This window comes from Lipophrys pholis, assembly GCF_963383615.2.
Source record: "Lipophrys pholis genome assembly, chromosome: 22".
NCBI lineage: Eukaryota > Metazoa > Chordata > Actinopteri > Blenniiformes > Blenniidae > Lipophrys > Lipophrys pholis.
In genome coordinates this window covers 17054243-17078626 of record NC_137644.1, presented here as the reverse complement: position 1 = coordinate 17078626, position 24384 = coordinate 17054243, and the positions used below count along the sequence as shown (strand labels likewise).

The window sequence follows — 24384 nt, the reverse complement described above, 5'->3', positions numbered from 1 at the left end:
ATGTAGTTTGGGTGTTTCTGAGAGTCTGCCTGCTCCTCCAGGCCGTTACTGAACAACCACGACGACCCTGCCAGGATCATTTGTTGGTGATACTTTAGTTTATTCACTTTGCGTTGTGTTCTATCACCGGCCACTACCTCTTCTGCTTGCATGTCCTTCTCTTTTTATTAAACTGTGTCCAAACAGATTTAAGAAGTATTTACTCGACATATTCATTATTGCTAGGACTTGCCGCATCTTATTAGTTTCAGGATCATCACCAAAATGAACGTCAGCATGAATCGCAACCATCTGCCAGTTTTCGAAAACCAAAATAATGACATTCGTTGTGTTTGGCTAACTCCACTAAATCCTGCTGTGACTGCTTCAAGGCAAAAGCTTCAAATCCTAAAAGGCTGTCATTCAATTGGTTAGAAACAGCAGGTTATTAGTCATTTTTCAAGGAATATATCCTGAAAATAAGACTCAAAAACATTGGAGAACCTAGAAATACACGCAAATGGTACCGGGATGATAAAACACTGCACTGGCTCGGGGTGTTCACAATTTGTGCCAGCTGTCAGCACTTTTTTTATTAAAAAAGACATCGACTCAGCTCGCTACTTTCCTGCCATAAAATATTGAAAATAGTCGACTAATTTTCGCACGTTGCTTCCGCACAGATCGAGGAGACATCCCATGTATCTGTCGCATGACAGCGGGGAAAAGCGCATCCTCTCCGTTGGCGCCTCAACAAGCCCGTCAGCGTCAATCCACATGTATGCCGTCGTGTTGATCCTGTGAAGTGCATTACGCTCTGTGGCGCCTGTGGGAAAGTGCGCATGAGGGAAGTCGAGAGCTTCTGTTGAATAAAGTCAGGCTGTTTAAAGGTCACCTAAAAACCTATTGCTCTGTTGAGACTGAATGGTTATCGAGGGAGAGCTATCTGGCACAAACTGTGTGGTACGGTGAAGCGTTCAGCACTCGACCGGCTGGATTTTATGTGTGGAGTTTACATGTTCTCCTTACGCACATTGGTTTCTTTCCTTGTCGAGCCCCAAAAACATGCATATGTAACGCTCTAACTGCCCCTGAAAATGAATGTTTATGATTGTACGGCTTTGTGTCTTGCCCTGTAATACACTGTCAGCTTAGCCAGGATGTAGTGAGGTTAACATTAAACATGAAGGTATGGTTAAGTGTATGAAAGGACAGATTAAAACCTACAAGAATTCTGGTATTGCAGGACTAAATTTGGTCTTTCACAATCACATTTCTATTCATACTAGTTTCTTTTTGCAAAGACATAGTGTGAGGGATTTGTCTTCCGACATTATGGGCTCATAGAAATCTTTTTTTATGTAATTCAATAGATCTATTAATATGTTTGGTTATTTCACAAACGAGATAATCCATGTTTGTTTTTGATATAAAATAGGGTAAAGTTTGGGGTATATACTACACAAAGGTGCCACTGCATTCGCAGATTTTCAGTTCAGGGGCCACATTCAGCCCAGTGCTATCTTGACTGGGCTGGAGCAGTAAAATAATGCCATAATAACGTTTAAATTTTATACTTTAAAGTTTTTGTTTGTTGTGGGGCAGAGGATACGTGATGAAAATATTGAATTATATAAATATAAGGATCTTGCGGGCCGGTTTTGGCTCATGGACCCCTGCTTTCACTGATCAGCTGAAGAAGCAGTCAGAAGATTACCATAGTCATGGCATAGGTAAGAGGATAGTAGAATACAACATTATGATGGTTATGCTGTTTTTCAAACTGCATCACTTCACTTCATGCTGTACGGTTCACCTTAGTTGCCTTCGGTCTGGTAAATTCCACATTAAACAACAAAGACAAGCCCAGGAATTCTCCCCGAGCAGGTTGGTAAATACTGTGATGCCTTTTAATGAAGCGGGAGGCTTCAAAAGAGAAAACGCTTTCTTTGTATGTTAGCCGCTTTCAAAAAGCAAAAATGTGACAACTCCAGGTTCAACTTTAACATTCCTGTCATTTCTCCGTTTTTTTGTTGTTGTTTTTCTGAACAAAATCCATTAATAAACCAGTGGTTGTACAGTGGGATTTATGTAATTCCCAAGTAAATTGTATGTTTGTTATATTTACAGGGAGGCAAGGGAGAGCAGTAAATGAGCCAGGGAGAGAAAGAGATGCAGAGACAAAGAAAAAAGGGATTAGGCAATATACGAGTCATAATAACCAGTAAACAGCCGAGAGCTACAGACACAGTACAGAAACGGAGGCAATAACAGACATAAAACTAACATAAAAAGAGACTGGGAAGGCAGATGATAAAAACTCAAGGACGACACAAACATTTGAATTCTCTTATAGAAAATGTCAATATTTTTAGCGCGCAAGCTTTACCTTGCTTATCATTTTCTGCATATTAACAGCAGTATAAATTGCGTTTGCATTCCAAGGCTGAATGAGGCGGTGGTATCGGTTTCAAGCCTTCCTCAGATCATATATCCACTGGACTTTATTCCGTCTTTCTTGCTCTATCTCGCGGTGTAACGAAGGCTTTTTGCCAGCCTACATCCTGGAATGCTCTCATTACCTTGGCGCTGTTGCCAAGGGAGCCGGTGTGATATTCAATACTTCTGTTACTCATCCCTCCGATCTCATTTACACTTGACACCTGACATTTGCATAATGGCCTCGCTCCATCTCCTATCTCCTGAAATGCAGGGTGGAGGTGAGGTGGTTACAGCGCGTGTGCGTGCCTGTGTGCTCATGCTTGTTTGGTTGTGATGAGTGGATATGCCCAGCTCGACTGAGCTTGTGCAAAAAAACATGTGCGTGCGTGTGTGCGTGTGTGTGTGTGTGTGTGTGTGTGTGTGTGTGTGTGTGTGTGTGTGTGTGTGTGTGTGTGTGTGTGTGTGTCACAGGCAGGGGTTAAACGACTTCCTTCTTAATCTACCTCATTAAGCCTGCAGAGAGCTTGGAGTGCACCATATTGGCTGATTTGGGACAATTTAGCAGAAATGCTGGCAGGAACATGTAGATGTTCACGCTCATCAGTGAAGCCGTGACCCTAATCAGTCAGAAACAGATATTAGGGTCTGAGGAAAAGTGAAGAAGAACAGCTGTCATTAACCTTTTTTTTTTTTTTTTTTTTAGAATGTAAAGCAGTCGGTGTCACAAAAGGTCTTATTTGGCATAAAACTGTTAAGGAAAAACTTTCCTAAAAGAAAATGCAAAGTATAAAGACTTGCTTTTGCAATGACTAGAAATCAGTTTGTCTTTATTGCAACAAGCCTGGGAAAAAAAACAACAAGAAGTCGGTTGTGTACTTTCAATCCTTTCATTCATCCACCCATGAATCTTCTAAACGAGGGGTGAAAGGTTCAACACAGACTATCTTCTTAGAATAGACAATTAACGTAACGAGCAACCAAGTACAGCGAGTAAATGCAAACTTCACACAGGAATGACTGAAAGTCAACCAGGGTCGTCCAACACTTGAGGCAAACCGTGCTTCCGTGTGATATACAACAGTTGAGAGTAATTTCATGAATTGTTTAACAGTTTTGTTGAGAAAAGAAAATGCATTGAAGAAGTTGCCCAGGAAAGTGGACAGATTGAAAGCAGCAGTTCCATGTGGCAATCAGAGTATCGCACCAATCACAGATGTGGCCAACATTACTGCATGATTTTGCTGATAAGTATCTTGAAATAAATTTTTGGTGCAAAATGTAATTCTTTTCAGGCACCTGCATCTAAAGTATGGATTCAAAAACAGTAATACAAGTCTGCCAAATCAAATGTATGGTTTGAAACAACACAAAAAGCAATATAAAACATGCATTTTTATCCATATCAATGATTTAAGCAAAGTATAATAGGGTAACATTTGGAGAATTGTTAATACTCACCTTTAGACAGACAGCAAAATATGCTTTTTTAATGTTCATAAAACTTTTAGGAAGACAAAAAATATCTCCAACAAAGAAGCCAATATATATTTTCCAATATTAATCAAACTTACACTTGAGTTTACAGCTAAATATTTGTTTATGTGTAACAGAACATTGAGATTACTGCTTTTTCGACATCAGGAATCAAAACAATTCTGTTCAGACATAAAATGTACGGATGGAAAATGACATGGTAAATGTCTAAACTATCAATTTCAAACTAAATTTAAGGATTAAAGATGAACAAACTCGCATACAGAGAATCTTCTGCACTCAAATTGCTTTTCCCATCATACATCGATTGGTCACAAATTGTATGACTTTATGAAGAACCCCTTTGCCCCTTAATAAGGAATAAAAAATAAAAAATAAAACAACAAAAAGCAATACAATCCTCCCCCACATCCCTTCTAGCCAGAAAGCTGCTGAGCTCAAGCAGAGTGAAATGTCGTACTTAGCAAATTGCATTTGAAACCAGGGGGGAATAAATACTACAGATAAAGACTGCTCTAATGTGCTCAGATCCATTAGAAATCTCATATTCACACATAGCAGAAATCACATTACAAGATGCCCCTAATGTCATTTCACAGGGTATTTCCACCAGCATTTGCTGCCAGGGTGAGACACCATCATCAAACATAATGGATTTTTGCCTTTTCCCTCCTCGCTTCCCGCCTCCCTTCTGTTGTTTATTCCTTTCTTAGAGCCTGTTATATCCTATTCTGGTAGAAATTCCCCTTTCGATCTCTACTGTTGTGGATTTTCGCTCTATTTTGGGTGGATGTAATGCAGTTAGCCAAACCGTTTGAGAGGCACGGCCACTCGCAGGCAGACGGGGCTATGCTGAGCATGAACTGCTTTACGAGCCGTCAACCCTCGAGGAAGGCTTGTAACACCTCATTGCAAAAGTGTTTCTATTTCTTCACTGCCCATGCTTCAGTTCCTGGAGTGCCAAACGGGAGAGCAGATTGGGCGAAGCAGAGGTACAAAATGGGCTTAGGCTGCTTTGGATAACATCTGAAGTGATTTGATCAGCAAGCGCATTGATTTTTGTTTTCTAAGAAAGGATTTCGAGACCTCAAAGGCATGACGATCACCGTGTCACATGTAGGTATTTGAATTAATAACCTTTTAGCACTAAGTAACCTTGTGTGAGATGAGGTGAGGCGAGACAGGCTCAGTCAGCCTGCCAGTTTGACTTTTCCACTAGGTGAACACTCAATGGGCACACCATGACTCCGGCATGGTCGAGGTTCAAACCATTACCGAGGGGAGAGATATGGATCCTCTTGTTTAAATATGTGCAATCCTTGGTTTTTCAGACACCTCACAGCAAAAAGAGGATTCACTTTGGGCACAGGGTGAGTCATATTTGGTTACCTTCAGGTCTGAGCTAAATTATCGACTGATCCGGAGTCACCAACACAAAAATCGTACTTCAAAACTGCAGAAAGATGAGCACAAGCAGAGTCAAATTGCGCTCGTTCAAATTGAAGACAAGGGCTGCAAATAAACCCTCTGTCCAACAACGGGCTTATATTTTGCTTCTATTCGTATACCGAGTGCGACATGAGTCAAATATGGTCATTATGTGGACGGTCTAGAACAAATTAAAGCAGGCAAATTAGTTGGAGGAGGAAAATTGACAATGTAAACCCACACAGAAACACAAATCATGGCCTCTGTTAGCCTGCAGACCTTGACTTTAACCACATATACACACATTAAGGACAAACATTCCCCAACTCCAATTATCAACGGTGAAACACTGTCTCTTTGAACTGTCTGGAGTCTGTTTAACCCCTATTGGATTAAATGCTGCATCCAGATGAGGCCATCTATCCTTGAAAATAATTAACTATGCAGAAAAGATGGACTAACTTATGTAACCACCAATTAGGAAATCGCAAACAATCCTTTCAGAGGGAGTTGGAGAATTTTAATGAGGTTTAATGACTTGTTGATTCGACGGTGGGGTTTGTTTAGAGAGTTGCACAGGGCAGATGTGCTGGGAAGAGTTTAAAAAAAGAAAAAAAAAAAAAAAACTCCTGATGCATCATCCCTCATTTGCACACCTCTGTTGCCCACACAGACTGTCTTCTACAATCGGAGAAAGGCGTTGGTAAACATCTGTGTGTGATCTGCATGGTGAGTGGAGATATGTGTGCATGTATGCTTATCTGGAGCTCCGCTCAAACAATCCAACCCCCCCCACACACACACACACACACACCTTCAATACTCGCACACCCACACACGAGGCTACTTCAGAAGCCGAGCCCCAGACAGGGCGAGCAGATCAATCAATTACATCTCTGCTCCAGCAATCAAACAAGGTTATTATCAGGCAGCCACTCGCCGACCTGGAAAGGCCTGGCCAATCAAAGGCTGCTGTGATGTGGGGGCTGGCACTCGCTCATGTGACAGTAACGCAGAGTGGCAGCTCATGTTGTCAGGGGATAGACGAATGGAAAGAGGAAAAGACACACAACTGTGGCCGGATTCAAAAGGGTGAAAAAAAAAAAAAAAAAGAATTGCCGGAAGGTGGGGGACCGGAACAAAAGAATATCTGTAAATCACCCATCTTCGGCAATCTGTCTTCACCTTGAGATGGCTCAGAGGACAGAAGAAGATCAGAGACTCGGAGTACAGTGCTATATTTATATCAGCTAAATTTCCCCCCGTTGGATTTAATTTCTAATTTGTAGTGGAGCTCTGTAATGTTTTACTATGTTTGTTTGGTCAGATTAAACCCCCTTAATATTGCAGGAAATGACAGATGACAAGCAGAGGAGTGATGAAGAGATGAGATGATGAAAGCGGCACATGGCTAAAAAAAACTAAACAAACAAACAACTCTTCCTTTGTGGTTTGAGAACCGTCCTCTTGGCAGCAGCTCTGTCTGGCATTTTTTTCTCCATGAGTATTAAGGGCATTCCGTCCTCCTGCTTCTGTCCTGTCATAGCAACAGGTCTGAAACGCCATATAAGGCTTAATTGAATTATCTAAACACTCCTCCCCAAAAATGGAGTCTTTCTTTTGACTTATTGTTCCATACCACAATAGACCCAGATACAAGCACAAGCTTAAAATCTGCTGGCAATACAATCTAATCTCTTTCCAACGCAGCCAATCATAGAACACTGTGCACTATGGGGGGATGACATTGAAGGGTACAGCATGACTGTGTGAATATCTGTTCTGTATGATTACGGGCCAAGTCATTTGGACAAGGTTCAACGATCTATTAACATGTCAGTGTGTCAGCAAACCAAAATGTACTTATATATATATATATATATATATATATAGAAAAGTGAATGTCTTTATGTTGTTATACAATTTTACTTCTTATCTAACCAGGCAATTCCCTGTATCCACCATTCTTCCCCAATACAGACCAAACACCCTGGGGATCCCTAAAGCCGACTTCATACGAAGTCGACTGCTGGGCGTTCAGACAAACTAGACCCCTTTAAGCTCCGGCTGACGACTCTCTGCTTCACACGAGTCTGTTGGACAGGTTGCCCTGGGAACCGGGTCTGATTCCATTACGGGATGGATAAACACAATCAAAGAGTTTATCCACCTTCTATAGCCAGAGAAAAGACCCCTGCAATGACGAATCTAATCTCCTGCACAATATCTACTGTGTGTGTGCGTGTGTGCGTGTGTGTGTGTGTGTGTGTGTGTGTGTGTGTGTGTGTGTGTGTGTGTCTGTGTGTCTGTGTGTGTGTGTCATGCCAACAATATGTATGTTTGTCTTTACAAAGAACCGCAAGGTTCAGACTGAAAAGTCTACACCTTTCAAGAAACTGCCTGAAGTTGCAATTTTTTGGAAAGCGATAAAACCGGCAGTGTTATTTGCAATATGTGTGATCGTGTGTGTGTGTGTGTGTGTGTGTGTGTGTGTGTGTGTGTGTGTGTGTTGTCCTGTGAAGAGGGCATCACAGAGATAAACGAATAAAGATACAGCAGTGCTGCAGCCGGTGACAGGTAGGCGCACCTGACAGATTTTAGCAAGCTGGTGCAACATCCTGTTGACGTCCTCTTTTTTTATGTGTATTTAAATTTCTTTGGTGGATTTGTCATCTCTACATGCATTATTACATTATTTCCTAATGAGCAACAGTCTCTACAGTCAACTACAATTATTCATCCTGCAAGTTGTAGTGCTTTTCATGTATTTTCTGCCTCTGGGACAATGACACTGCCATAAGTGGCTGCGCAGCAGGAGGTTTCCTGCACCCCATGGTACTATCTACAATAATGCAGCTCCTGTGGCAAATTACTGGACCTCAAGGTCACAGCACGTTTACCTTTATCGCAGCTTTAATACTCTATATCTGTGACCGTGTACTAAAAAGATATAGAAATGTGTGGTTTCTTTCAAATCAAATGTATTGGAAGACACTAACTTTATGTAACTTTGAGTGGCCAAACCTGACGTAGACGCATATTAAATTTAATTTAAAACCTACTGACATGTCGGCCCACATGTTGCTGTACCTCCTCAAATCAGAATATTATAGAGAATAATTCAGACAAGATGTCTGCCAAAGGACTCGACTATTATCAAATTACCACATTGTTCGCATTTCTTGGATTGACCCTGGAGATAATGTCTCATGTGCTATTCTGAGCTCTGTCAGCTATCTAAATGAGTGGTAGTGCCATTCATATAGTCTGCTGTGCCATTCAATTTGCACACCCTTCCTCTGAACTCCCTTTATAACGGGCTAATGTTATGAGGACTTTTAATTTGAAGAAGCAACGGAGTCAAAACGATGACAACCTGAAATGACAACTGGCCAATTCCATAATGAATGAACCTTCTTTAATTCTAAATTGCACAAATGGCGCCTCGGGATCAGTCTACTCTCATTCTGCTTTTCTATCCATGTATTGGAACCTATTCATGCAGTTCTGATGTCTGCAAACACATTAAAAACTTGAATTCAAAGCAAGCAAACACAGCACCCCGCGTCGATGCAGTCTTTCTACTGGTGTGCATTCTCTTTGATTCCTCCGTCTTAAATCAGTCTATTCTCATCCCATCTGCCCGTTTCTTGTTCTGTGTTTTTTCTCTTATTGCCTCACATCTGCTGCTCCTCTCTCTCTCTCTCTCTCTCTCGCTCTCTGTTGTTGCTCTCTTTCTTCTGCCTGCTTTATCTCCGTCTCCCTTTCTCTCTGACCTTTCCAGTGTAAAACCCCCCCCCCGCCCGACTCCAAACTATGCTCCGAGTTTTAATGGGTGCGAGTTAGAAAAAGAGAGGGAGACAGAGGGTGCTGTTTACTGAAGGAAAATCCTCCCGAACAAGTGAGGAAAAGATTAGAAAAGAGAGCAAGGGCTGCCAGAGCTGTGCAGTGTATATATGAGTCAGACTTAAGACAAGACGTCCACGGTGCATTTGAATAGCCTACGTACAGACACCTCTTTGAGGTTGACTGCAGATGTCAGTGTATTCTGCACCAGCAATTACTAAGCTGCTGTCTGACTAAATAAAGAACAGAGTCCAAACACAAATAATCTTTTGCTATTGTCTCGTCTGTTACACTGAAAATTGCCGTATTTTAAGAGGTCACACGGGGCAACAATAAACACTACTTTGGCGTGATTTGATCTCAACAATGACTTCTTAATCACAGTTTGGTTCAAAAGCTTCAGTTTATCATTCTTTAGCACAAAGCTGGCTTTTATGCTACAGAACAGAACCAACACATGTCATTTTGCCAGCAGGCATCTATACTGTGATGACAGGCAAACATACAGTATGTACATGGTGATCTACACTGAGGAGGAGTCTAACACATTGGTGGCACATTTAATTTTTTTCTCTTGAAAATGAAATCATTTTGACCGAGACGAAACATAAAAGCATTTGCAGAATATGTATTTTTCATCGACATTATGAGAGCGTCAGGTTCTGGAAGTATCAATAGTAAAATTGTGTAGAAGTGAACTTTCACAGAAAAAAAAAAAAGAAGATTATATGGTATAAAGCAGCTTTCTGGAGCCATTTTAGTTCTGTTCTATTGAATGTATAATGTAAAAGTAAGTTACATATTTACCTTTCAATACGTTTTTAATCTTTTTTCTGACTTTCAACATTAATGAAAGAATACTACAGCATAAAAGCACCTTATTTTCTATGACGGACATGAGAAGAGTCTCTATTTAGAAAGTATTAATCACAATTCTCCAGCAAAAACGCTGCTACTGCTCATGCACACCACGACCAATGCATGTGTAGATGGACAATAACAACAATGGCGGCCTTGTGAAACGACCCCCAGTCCATATTCTCTTGTGACTTGGTAGTTTTATAGTTGAGAGTCACCGTAATAACAATCCAACGTTGTCGTCTGTCCATGCAAATGCCCATTTACTCTCCATTGTTAATTTTTTATAGTGTATTGTTTTCTGCATGCATGTTTGTGTTGTTTCATTACAACAACACAAAACAGCACCTACTAGTGACCCAACATGCCAACTACATAGTTTTTATCTTTTCTGTCATTGCTGTGTAATTCTTTTTCAAAACGTTGCTGGAAAAAATGCGAAACTTTTCTGAAATGGAAATACAAAAACAACGCTTTTCATTTGACTCGGAGCCTTGGGGTTGAACTTTGCATTTTCTGTTAATTCACTCGACGAAAACTTATTTGAATATACCCCCATTTCACCTCTACGTCCTGCGCGTTCCAATTGTCTTGGTCTGCCTGTGCTGCTCAGGAGGGGAGTTAATGACGGTGTGAAATTAGTGCAGCATCATGGTGTATGTCGTCTTCACCACAGGCTTCAGCGGTGGGAGGCGGCGCACTCGTGTCCTTCCCCTGTCATCTCGCTCTCTATCTGCTCTTCATTTCTTTCATCGCTCGTACTGTCGTCCTTCTCCCACTGCTCCCCCGCAAGCGCTCGCTGTCAATCTCTAAGCTGCAGACTCTTCTCTCGCAGACGCACTGTTTCACTCAACCATGAACTGTAAGAGCGGAGAGTCAACTTTAAGAAGATGTGACGCACATCAACAATTTATAGAACTTTTAATAAGACGGCGTGCTCCGGATTCAACAAGTTAAGCAGAGTTTGTTTCACACGTGCCAATTTGACGAAGATCGGAAGCAAAAACATGAGCTTTATTTGTGATTTCTTGAAAACTAAAGAAATTACAAAACAAGCCCAACCATCCATATGAAGTTAAATCCTTAACAAAATACACTCTATTGTAAGATGCTTTAATGGAGCCTCAGATGTAATTGGCAAGTAGTTTTATTTTTAATCAGCCTTTGAATTGAAAAATTGAAGGAAGAATAAAAACTTAAAGCATAATTGTATTAATTCTGTGAGAACTCAGTGAGAAATAACTCCTATTTGGTCATTCAGAAAGCTGACGGAAACCAACACACCATTGACAAGCAATGATTACTGCATTTGTGTCAATTTTGCGTTGGAAAAGAGAACATTTGGTTGATAAACTTGTGGGATTTTCTCCGAGCGCCGCTGTCGTGTAAATGGCCTCTCAGTTTGTGATCCGTCTCCGAGCCGATCCAGTGACCTGACTTTGTTTCTTAATGCAGAAATTTCCAGTCCCGGATGACGCTGAGCTGGAGGACAGGAAGGCTTTGATCGACCTGCTCAAGGGGCTTTTGCATGTCGACCATGAGCAGAGACTGACCCCCCCCGTGCAGCGCTGGAACACACTTTTATCGCAATGTCCTCCCGGCAGCAGGACCCGCAGAGTAGTCCTTGGAGGACGAAATAAGTGTGTTTCCACTGGAGGAGCCAGAAGAAATCGGCAGCAGCTCCCATCAGGCCGCCGAGGACTCGGACTCTGGCATGTCTGAGCTCTCTGACACCTTTAGCGACTTTGTTACCGTCTCAGAACTCAGTGACGAGGACCTTCTTGAGGAGGAATCCTTTGAGAGCGCTGATGAATCGGGAGCAGAAGACGTCTCTGAGCTCTCCGAGACCAAGAGTGACTTTGTAGCCATCGTTTCTCCACTGGACGTTTCAAGGGAATAAGAAAGAGGATCCGCAGGTTCTTCAAGAGGATCCAGAACACACTGTGTTGTTGTTGTAAGAGACAAATTGACTAATTCCTGTTTTTATTTTGTTTTGTAAATCACACTTGTTCAAACTGTAAAAAATTCTTTCATTTTCCCGGGGTTTATGGGGGGGGGGGGGTTGTTTGTATTCTGTTTTGGGTTTTTTGGGCAGCCGTTTTAGTTATTTTGTTTCTTTTCTTATTTGATTTTTTGTGTTTTGTTTTTGGTCACGTCGGCCCACAGGGACTTCACTTGACACCAGGTTCCAAATATGTGGCCCAAGAGATTGAATTGAAAAACTGAATTTGAATGGCGTGAAGTGAAACTGAAAAGTGACAATGAACTGGGGAGCTGAATTTTTAAATCAAATATACTCTGCGCCACAACAACGGAAAACGGAAACGCTGCATGCCCTGCCTCGCGTAACCCCCCCCAGTTGAATTCAAACCCTGAACTTGCAGTCACAAGGCCACCACTGAAAGTAAAAACGAAATCACATTGTTTTGAGGGAAACAACTCGACTTGATTTAGAAGAGAACAAAATAAAACTCAATGCAAAAAAATAAAAACAAAAAAAAAATCATTTCAATCAAGCATTAAGATCCAGTTGTCTCGTCTCCCACGCATTGCTACTGATTTCCTGTACTGCACCCCCCCCCCCCCCCCAAACTGCTTTTGTCATTAAAGCTGCCATGAGCTGCATGGCTGGCTGCAGGAGGTGTAGTCATCCATCAGCCCAGTGCCAGAGCCCTGCCATTAGAAAACCATCTGCAAGCAACAGTGCTCCATTGGCACTCGAAGTCTGGAGAGGCCAGGTTGCAGTGAGGGAGAGGGAGAGGAGGCCCGTGTTCAAGGCAGTTTGCTTTGATTGATATGAACCATTACAGACAACATGGGAGAGGTAGGCAGAGAACTAGTCACCGTTTTATTTTTGGTCATTTGTTCAGACAAAAGCTTGGCCGGTGCGGTGGTGAACAGGGAGTGCATGTCAGTGTGTGTCAGAGAGGGAAACAAAAATACAAATGAAAAAGAGGGAAGGAAGAGAGACCAAGGGAGAGATTCAAGGCCATGGCGGAGCCAAAGGGATGCAAACACACAAGCAACTTCCAGGAAAAGGAGGGAAGAAAAAAATAGCATCCACGTACACAGTATCACTTCAACACACAAACAAGAGCAATCCTACTCGAGTTGAAGCCGATTTAAAGCAAATAGTTATGTGAAAACAATGACAGTTATGGGGATGTATCTAATAAGATGTAATGTGATTCATTCAACATGCAGTGACTCATTTAGTTTCCTCCACACCTGAGAAATATCAAAATAAACAAGCAGTTGTTTTGTACTGTCCATGCTGCTGATTGGTGCATTAAAATGATGTGTCATTCTCCATGGTGTGGAAGTGGAAAACATCTCTCTTTAATGGATCTTTGAAGGTAATGCATCACTGCATGAAGGCCAATTCAATTAAACTGTTTCACTATTAGATTTACGCCACTCTGCTGGGAGTGTCTCACTGTATACAAAAGTACCAGACGCACGGAGCATCGTGACAAAGGCGGCCCGTCAGAATAGTCACAATTTAATGGGAAATAAAAGCGAGTGTGGCAGTCGATGCCAGTTCCCGGTTGATATCAACAAACATTTTGAACTGAGGCTACAATATATGACATCATGTGTGATTTACGACGTCCCACTGAACATTAAAAGGACTGAAATCAATACTTGGTCACTCAGTGGCAGTATAACACAATTAGCTTTACATTTTACTGGTACTGACTCATGTCCTGGGCTTCGTGTGTTTGGACTGGCCTGCACAGACATATGGGTGAGGAGCTTTTAAATATATCTTCGAAAGTTAATGGGATTTAAAAAAAAATATATATCTATATATTCCAGTAAGAACAGCTGATTTTGCTCTTAATTTACTTATTTCCGATCACATTCAATTAGGTTTGACGTCACTGTTTGCCAGACGTGCTGTGAAACTCCTGATGTCACACGTTCCAGAAGCACCAATATGGTGCTTTTTCCACTCGTGTGGAGCATTCTAATATGAACATTACAATCTTGCCAGTAGCTCAGTTGAATCATTTCCTTTGCATTACTGACTCGTCTCTATTTCAAAATGTAAAAAGGCAAAAAGAGGCAGTTCACTCATCCGATTTGGAGAACTAATTTCTCTCTTTGGCTTGACTGTCGGGGGGGGGGGGGGGGGGGGGGGGTATTTAGGGGCGTTTATGTTTTTCTCATGGTGATTTGTGTACACACCATCCATGTCATTTCAGGAGTTTTGTCCCCTTGTATGCTGATTGCAGCTCTCTTTACTTAATGATGTCCACTTTGTTTAACTTCCTACTCCCTGTGGCACTTAAGAAGCATGCCTTCTGTCGTGTATCGCCAATCTATCCTTGGTTTCATGTACTCTGAATGGTCTTTATCAGCTTTTTTGCACTGACAAGTACTGTAGCCCCTCTGATTGTGTTCCCGTTACCAACTGTTTTCCCTGTCTTGTATATAGAGAATAAAGCTCGTTAGACCTGCTCCAATCTCATGAGTCATGAAATTTTGATACTATCTGCCATGCTGTGGATGTTCAGTGTATTGTTAAGAGTACCTGAGAAGAGGCTGGAAGATCACAGTGATGTTCCTCGCTCCCGGCTTACAAACAAACTTCATCTCTCCTCCTTCAATCAGGTTGTCATCAGCACCGCCTGGAACACAGGGTACAGGACCTGAGTTTAATCAAACATGTCAAAACAGAAGTGTATACACAGCGGTGTTGCCATAGAGGAGCTTAAACAGCATAATGTGTTAAATAGACAAATGCAAATTAACTGCAAGACATTCAGAAGATATCTGCTGTTGCATACTGAAACAAGTGTCACAATTTTGACACGTTTTCCACCAATTAACCAAGGGTCTTATTTCAAGGTAGTATAACACCCTGATCCAACAAATTGGCAGTTATATTCTTGGAATACAGCTTTTTTTTTTTCCTCCAATGTAAGCCATTTTAAGTCAGACTCATGTTGCAAATGTTGGAGGAGAGGCACAAACAGCCCTGTATGCTTTGTCCTTGGCTCGGAGTGCGGCGCAAACATCGCGAGGTCACTTTTTACAGTGCGACATGATTATTTACGGCGTGAGATAAAACGATGCGGTCCTATAAACAGCTTCATCAACCCTCACAGGTGCACACCGTCGGCTGTAATGTAGATGCATCATTCAATCAGCGCGGCTCGCTATCACTGAATCTAAATGCATCCCGCGCGCTCGCATCCGTCCGTGGCCCCGCGTCACTGCGTGGGTGAGCCCCACAGCTAACAGGGTTAATCAGAAAATCATTGCCATGTAACGCCCCGGGGGAGGGGGTGGGGGGGGGGGGGGGGGGGGGGGGGGGGGGGGGGGGGGGGGGTAGGTTGCTGCCAATGGGGGAAAGGGGGAGATCACAGGGGAGAGAAAGTACACCGAAGCTCATTACCTCCGCTCATCCTGAAGTAATCAATATAATTGATAGAGAAGAAATTGTGAGTCGTTGTCAATATGGCAAACTGTGGCGCAAAAGGATTGTCTGTGTGCTCCGTCTGTGTGCGCACTCATGTACAAATGTTTTGAAAGGATATTACGCATGAATGCGAGCGCGCACGTCTAACAAGGGATTCGGGTGGTGCGATCCTGCGATAGGTCTACCAACGAGAAGAAAGAGGAGCCAGGCCGGCAAAGTCGCAACATTCAAGCAAGGATATCGAGTTAGAATTTCTCGATTTGATTAAGTCCAACAGCGGGTGCATTCATGAGAGCACAACAAAACAGACAGCGCACTGAATTACTTTTAAGATTCGAATCATTAATTCACATCCTGTGGGAGAAACCTCTGAAAGAATACCACTCTCAACATGCAGACCGCGGGTTCCTGTAATGTTGTGTTCTGGCTCGGTGGAAATTTGGTCGAGATGCGAGGTTAAGCACATCAAGTAAATAAAGTGAAAACAGCGGAGAGAAATCAAACAAGAAGGTGATCTCAGCAGCTTTGGTGGGGTTTTGAAAATGTGTGTGTGTGTCGATGTGTGATGTCCTGAAACGGTTTTCGGTTTGGCACAAAGCCCTCAGTCCACTGTTTTCCTCCGTTTCATTCCAATGTTGAATATGACCTTGCGAAAGCTCGCGCACCATAATACAAAGGACGACTCGGCGCGGCGCGGATGCCTGTTCCGCATTACCTGTGAAGCCCGCCTAGCCTTGCATTCAAATGCATATCACCCTATTGTTGCCTGTGCAGGGCTCCATAGTACAGTACATTTCTAATAGAACAAGTTTCATTTGAAAAGCACGGGCGACATCGGTCTGTATTTTCATTAAAATGAAAAATGGAAGCTTTCAAGCCATGCAAAACTTTCAAATCAAAGGTATCTGATTCAGATCTGTTGCCCTGTGCAGTGAGTCCACAGTCTTGTTGCTAAGTGGAGACAGAGCTGGAGGTCCAAGTCACTCACGCTCTCTCTCCATCCATTCATCCTTCCTCTGGTGCCAATTCAATTACGACTCAATTACAGGCTCCTAAACAAAGCTGCCGCCAACACCCCCCCCCTTTTGCTCAATCATATCTTCTATCTGTTTGTCTCACTCTGTTTCCACTTTATTTCTTCTCGATGATCGCAAATGTGGGGAGACCGGGCTAAACTTTTTGTTTCATTGTCGCTAGATTGCAAATACTCAAGTTCCCATGAATGACATCAACACGTCACGGACTCCTGAGAAAGTTAGCGTTGACTTGTTTGCTCCAAGGTCCATGTCTAACTGGTAAACGTGCCAAAAAAACACACGCGCGCACACACACAGAAACCCAAAAGCGCACACACACTAAATAGACTACCATGTATGTGTTCCCGATGACGGTGACCAATTTAATTTCATGCTCTAAACATCTGCATCCGTGTCAGACAAAGGAGCGAGGAAGAGACCTCATTGATCCATGGGGTCTGGGACCAGCTGCCAACAGAGCATGGCACTGATGAATATTAAACAGGGGTGCATTAATATGCATGATATTTCTCAAAGTTGTCTCGACGTGACAGGGTGGCTCCGTTTTCAGGTCAGGATGCCCCCAAACTGCTGCCAGCCCTCACTCAACGCTAAGTGTGAAATTATGATTTTAAAGTGTGATTGGATGTGTCTTATGCCTCTGGTGTTTTTTTTGTTTTTTTTTGTTGAGCGACGTATCTGTAAACCACGTTGCTTGTGGTGTGTGGTCTGACCCAAGATTAGTGCGAAGGGGTGTGTGTGGGGGTGTGTGTGTGTGTGTGTGTGTGGAGGAGGAGGCGGCGTGCCCAGTGGGATGGCAAGTGAAAACTGGAAAGGAAGAAGTGACACATTCTAATGTGGGCAAATCTGCCTGAAATCCCCCTGGAGAGCCACCGCTCCATCAGCAACACACACAGCTAAGCAGACATGACACACTACTATCCATAAGAAAATAAATAAATAACCTGAATTACAGGGGCACAAGCAGACAGGCACAGATACTCTTACGCCGACACATACGGTACAACGGCTTGAAACACACATCAAGGCGCTGACAACGCTGCGAGGGGTCGAGGAGAGCCGGAAATAAGTGGCTCAAACCCGAAACCACATAGACACCGTGTGCTTAAACACACTCGCACAATGACACCCGCCCAGACCCCCGTGGCGTCTTACCCTGCACTCTCCAGCCCACATCTAATCAAGTCAGGCAGTGACTTAGTGAAATTGCATTAGCTACACTTTCCTGGGTTTGATGAGAAATGGGTTTGATCCTGTGATGAATTCCAGCCATGCCCAGATTTAGGCAGGCAAAGAATGAACGTGTGACGCCTTCTTTAACACACTCGTGCATCCCCCAAGCCCGGCGTCTTTCTAGTACATATCTGCGAGAGAAGACGAGGTGAGGAAAGACAGATGCGCGCTGGAACGGTCATAATCCCTCATTTCCGAGTGGTTTCAATCTTCTTTTTTTTTGTGTCCTTGAGTGTAAATCTGCGTGTGCCTGTGCGGTCAGGATGACAGTGGCCAACACAGCAGTTTGTGGAGGGACTCATTATTCTCTAGTTTTGCCTGAAGATTCTTCTGAACACTTATAGTGCGTTTGACTTGAATTGAAGGAATTTCTTTGCTCAAGAAAACAACAAGTTGTGCCCATATTAAAGGGCTCAAAAGGCAAAACATTTCAATAAAACATTCATTTCGAAAAAGAAATGAAAAACAAAGTTATACAAAAACAAAAAAAGACTAAAAGAGCATTCGCAAAACAAAACAAAATCATTTGATTTTTTTTATCACAATTGTGTGGCTACAACTTTATTGATCATATTTCTAATTGGTCGTCGTGCATTACGTGGTATTTGCATATTTTTTGCACAAATGTATACAGTCCAAGCTGTATTAGGTCTTTCTGGGTTGTTTGCATCTGTACATCCATGCTTGTTTTTGGTAGCAAAAAAAAAGTATTTTTCTATTAGTTAACTATTTAGTTTGTTTTTAATTGATAGTTTATGAATCTCAAAAAACTCTGACTCTGTAACCCGTCTACTTTTTATGATTTTTTTCATCCCTTTAGAGAAATATGACATCTGTATGTTATTACTAAAGAAGAAAAATACATCTTTTGTTGTTTATAACGTCAGATATCATCAAGGAGATGACTATCAATCGCTGTTTTAAAATTCAAACATATATATCAGTCCAAAAAACCCCCCCGAACTTACAATGAATTGTGTTTATGACTTCCATACATCTAATAAAAAGAAAAGTTGAATAACTACAGATGCACATTATGTAAAGTGTAATCCAGTACAAAAGTCCTGTGGATCCTGTGATTACTGCAGGAGTGACTGGTGCCGTGGATTCACAGTCGTGTCCCACACAGGAAAATAAAAAAACACTCTCAAACCAAAGCATTTGCCGTTATTATTTCAAGCACACATATAATTACCGAACCTGCAATTTAACGAGAAGAATTCTGCAATATCCACATTTTTCTATAGAAAGTATAGCAAATGCTCGGCAACGCGAGTTGAGTGAGGCAACGCTTTCCTGATGATTGAGGCCCTAAATCTGTGCCGCGAGCCAGCGCTGCACATTTCCAGTTAAATTGTGCAAATAGAAAGAAATATACAGGATAATCCAATTTTCACCCTCAATGGCCCCATTTGTCTGTAGCCGCTGCACTATGGAAATTAGTTTGGGAGTGATCAATTCAGAAAATTTCCTGCATGTACAAATCAGATGTATTTAAAATGTGTGTGCAGGGCTTGCAAAGAAAACCGGCGGGCAGTCGGCGGCTGCATATTTACGGAGTCGAAACCGATCTAATAAGATCGGTTTCCCGTGTCAATAATGCATGAATCTCTGGTCAAGTGTGGGCGTCCCTTTCCACTCAGGCTGTCTTCATGTCTGATTGGGTCTTAATGAGAGCCTTCTATTATTAAAATTAAATTGATGAAATGGTATCTGCCGCTCCACCAACCTGGAGACCAGATCCTTCACACAGCCGAGAATAAATGGTATAAATAAATTATCGCATAAATAAATTCAGGTGTAAATTGAGTGGGATTAATTATTAAAAGTGTCACTGTGGCGTACAATGTGTCTCCGTGGTCTTGATTTTAATGAATTCACATCTGTCAGTCGTAATAGAAAAACAATTCACTCCAGTGGTGGAATGAATATTAATTGCAAACGATGTATGTTGTTTGTCTTTCAAACTTTAGCAATGTCAGAGCAGTCTTCCAACCTGCCAGCTGTTGGGGGGGGGGGGGGGGGGGGGGGGGGGCTGTTGTCAGCTAAATCCTGAACACGGAGTAGAATAAGGTATGAAACCAGATAAAAACATGTTTCTGCCTCATGAACACGTCGACTTCCTGCATGATTTGGAAAACACAACCAACACCACGGTGACGAAGCGGCTTTACGAGGTGATCAACCTACTGACATGTGGATATGTGATGGTAGAGATCGAAGCCCTGTAATCAAAGAACTTTATTTACAACCCGAGTAAACAATAATACCTTTTCCATGATGATAACTTCCTGCAACAGTTGGAGGCGATCGGTTCCAACTCCCTGCAAACCTAACTTGGATAGAGCGGGTGTAGAAGATTGAGTACTTCAGACATATTAATCACTAGGAAAAAAATGTACAGTAAGCTTATCTATTATATATATATAAAAAATCATAAATCTTACTGAAAGAGGTTTGTACCACTTTGATCCTGCCGAGCCTTGATTTGGGCGAGTAAAAGCCAATAAAAGCTCAGAAAATGAAAGCGGCTGTGTTTGGAGCCCTCGTATAGGGTGGACATGCAAGTTTAAAGACTTTGTTTGCACCAGAAAAAGCGAGATCTTGCGCGAGTATGTGTTTGAAAACCTGCAAGAAATACCCACCCAGAAGTCCAGTCACATCTTTGATCAGACTCAGCGGGGCAGCAGGCAGCACGCTGCCTTCTTTAATGGAGGAACTTCTTACATGCAGGGAATCCGACTAATGTGCTCGTATTTATTATCTTATGCCAATGTCAGATGCCAAGGTCTTTACGGCCTAAAAGTCCAACATGCCTTTCCTTCACCCTTTCTCTTTTCATCCTTTTTTCTCATTTGTTCTTCCCTCCATCTTCTCCAATCAGCAAGTCTGAGATTAAAAGTAAACAGAGAGGTGACAGTCAAAGCCGGCAGTAATGGCACGTCCGATGCTGATTAAAATTAGTCCGAGGGTGGGAAAATACACCAAGCTCTTTCTGTCTGATTAAATGTCTGCACTGTGTAAACTATTACAACCTTGTTCTATTCTCCCTCTGTTGTCCTCTGAATCCCTCCTCATCGCAGTGTTTGCTCGAGATTCCATTTTCTAACCGCGATCCATTTTCCATTATTTATGTATGCATCGTTGGCATGTATGAAATTTGAATGGTCTTAGAAAATATTCCGCCTCCAGTTATTGAACCTGGGCCTCCCAGCGGCGTAGTGGTTACCACTGTCACCTCATAAGTCCTTTCTGTGTGAAGTCATTCTGAAAGATGAAAACACTTCAGAAGTGCAGAGATTATTGAAAAAGTCATAATGTGTATCTTTAAAATTAAGACAGATATTGTCTTGTTACGTCTTCAATCAAAAGTGACCCTTCAAAGCTCATTAACATACTGACTTCATAGTATATTGTTGCATAATGTCACAGCAAAGTATCTTTAAAAGGGCCGATAATTGTTACGACATTGACAAATGAGGTGAAAAAAAGGGAGGCTAATAGAGTGAAGGAAGAATAATAAACTATGAATACTGAAAACATTCATCAGCCAGCGGCAGCAGGCCGAGGCCAGAAGGCCGAGGAAGAGCAAAGTTTCAGTGAGAAACAAGGACCGTCTGAAGACACAGGGCATCAATGTCGACTGGGCCATGTTGAAGTTTCAGGAGTGTTGTGGGGGGGATCTCTACCCTCTGAGGCCAGTGTGTTCAGCAGAGGGAAACCCTGTTTTCACAAAATCCTGCCAGCATTCGATCTTCACGTGGAAAATGACTGATGTCTGGTGTAAGTTTTCAGTTTTCAGTGTGCATGATGTACGCGGTTTCGGCGTAGAGGAAAACATTAGTGCTTTCGTTGGTCCTCAAAGTCTTTTGTACCTCTTCCAATTGCTTCCTCTATTTACTAATAAATGCATAATATAGAAATTGATCAGAAAATGGCTAAAATGGGTACATTTGTGATTCTGAAAATGAAGAGCTGATTATTTTTTAGCAGTTACCTCAGCAAACAGCTTCCAAGGTGGAACTTTTCAAAAAACGCTGCGACTCCGCCTCCCGAGTCGATGGAGGAAATTGCAAATGTTCTGAAACGCTGCTCCTGCACATGTGCACCACTGGCGCAGTAAATAGTTCTGCACGTGCACGAGTAGATGGACAATAACAGTGAGTGTCATGACATTGTCACATAAGCTGGTCGAAAGGTCTATTTGTCTTTCCGTGTTAACTCTGTAATGAACTTGAAACCCCGCTGCAGCCCTTCTCTGGGAAACTCAGGTGAACCCGTCAATCATAATGACAGCCAATAAGAAACTAACACAATCTCTGCAATCAGCACACAATGACTGTTTAGCTATATTAGTTTAACTGCCATCATCACATCAGTGGAATGTTTCATGTGGACACTCTCTCATTACAGGTGTCACTTTGATTTACAAGTGGTTTGTCTCCTGAGCTTCAGTAATCTTCGGGGGGGGGGGGGGGATTAATTAAAAATGCTCATGGTCGACTATACAAGATATTACAAGTAAATACATTTCAGGGGGTAAAATAACTGCATGCAATCTGTTATCCATTATCATGTTTCTGTCCATCAGAGCTGGAAACGGAGGTTCGGGGATGTACACCACAGAACAAAAGTGAACATTATTGTTACCAACCACAGTTCATTTTCCACTCCCGTGTCCACGCTCGACTCTAATTTCAGTAACAGAACTACTGTAATTCAACCGCTTGTCGTCTGCAGATCCAACACTGTGCAGTCGCGTGTGCGCTATTGTGCGTAAGTCATGGATGAGAAGGAGACGAGGAGGGACGGTAACAGTCTCCGATGTTGTTTTAACCAGTATTATCTACCTTCCTGATGTAAAAGCCAAATTGAACATGATGAGTCCAAACAGATACAAAATAACCACTGATAGAGAAGACATCTGCAGTGTATGTGCGCCTGTTTTTCACAATATGCAGATATGTCCTTTTCCTGCTTTCACGGAGAACACAAATAAACACTTTTCACAGTAATAGCCTGTCAGGTAACAGAAGTACCTGGGATTTTATCTGCAGACCCAGTTATGCTGCCGCTGCTGGAACAAAGCCATTCATAAAGGTCTGCCACTGATGCAGGAGGGAAAACCCGTCATTTGCAAGTGATGTTCTTCTAATGTACACAACTCCGCGTCTGGAGTAGACGTGTCACTCAAGTACAGCATGTCGTACATGTCACGTATGACATAACTTGGCATGCAAACTTGCGGCAGACCCACACCCACGCATCTGGTGACTACGACAGCCTCCATCAGTCATTGATGTGTCAGCTCAGCTCAGTCGGTGGTGTTCCACTGGGAGTAATGGCTTTATGAAGGGTACTTTGAAAGACAGAGGGAAGTTATTATTCTGTACAAAGAACAGAAAATTATCAACGTAATCAATATTTTCTCATTCGTCTGTCTGTTTCCCCAAAAAAAACCAGTGGCGCATTTGATCTTTTTTCAGGAAACTGACCAGAGTTTCCTAGTTTCTTCAAAACTACTTTTTAGTTTACATTACACTGACATAAATCAGGACATGAGTACTAGTTGGTGTGAAGAATGTGACCACAGGATGACAAAAGCTTTTTAAAAACATTTTGAAATATGTCACTTTGGTCAGACTCCCTTTGTTTTGTATGAATTAATATTTATCAATCATGAAATAGTCTTATAAACAACAGTCAAGGATGAAACACCCAAATTTAGAAGTATATCAAAGACTGATTTATAAATGATCAAGTAAAAAAATAAAAATAAAAGGTATATTAGCTGTTAATAGTAACGTTTCAAATGTTTCTAAAACTTCCTACTTATCATTCTTGTAAATGTAATATATATTTTAATCTACCATTCATGCCAGCAAATTTAATCAACCTCATGAATGTTACTCAGGTTTTGGAGCCAAGAAAAGAAAAACTGTTTAATAAAAAAAAAAAAGGTCTGTTTCAAAGCACATGGTGTCTGATTTTGAGTTTCTGAGGACTTGCAATTAAATCATAAACCATTTTAAAAGGAAATCCAATGCGATCAAATAAAACTGTTGCTGGTTGAACACACGAACCGAGAGCCATCAGGTCACAGTTTATGCAATCGTCCCTGAAATCCACAGTATTATAAATATCATACATTTATTCTGATTTATTCAAATTCAATTGACATTTACTTACAGTGGGTCAGTGTTGCGCATACATGCAGTTGACAGAATTTAATTTGCTTATGATTTGTTTACCCAGTCTTCCATGTTTGGACACCCACGCGTTCGAATGGAGCGTGTATTAAATTCTCAATCGTGGAAAAAGCAAAGGACCACAGAAACTTAACAGTAACAACACCAAGAAAGACGAGAATGAAATCATGATGGAGCATCGTTGTCAAGGAAAAAGGCCAGCCAAGGAAGGAAGGAATTAAAAATGAGAGTTCTAGGCATCAATAAGCGGCGAAGCAGGTGCCTCCGACATTCTGCCGTCATAATCCTATAATATTTATTGATTTTTGCATCGACAAAGGTTCAATTCCATCAAAGGTTCCATTTAGGAATATGATAAATTATAATCGCAAGGTCAGCGAGAGTCAAGAATCGATCACGACCAGAGACAAGTGAACAACCATTATCCTTG

The 24384-nt window shown here is 41.9% G+C and overlaps 1 protein-coding gene across 1 annotated transcript in view; it reads right to left on the bottom strand.

Moving 5' to 3' along the window:
• Window positions 1-24384, bottom strand: part of exoc4 (exocyst complex component 4) — a 118356-nt gene that overhangs the window by 61515 nt on the left and 32457 nt on the right. The window contains exon 11 of the mRNA XM_080492038.1: window positions 14585-14681. Within this exon, the coding sequence (XP_080348164.1) occupies window positions 14585-14681 (97 nt within the window). The remainder of the gene's footprint in view (window positions 1-14584; window positions 14682-24384) is intronic.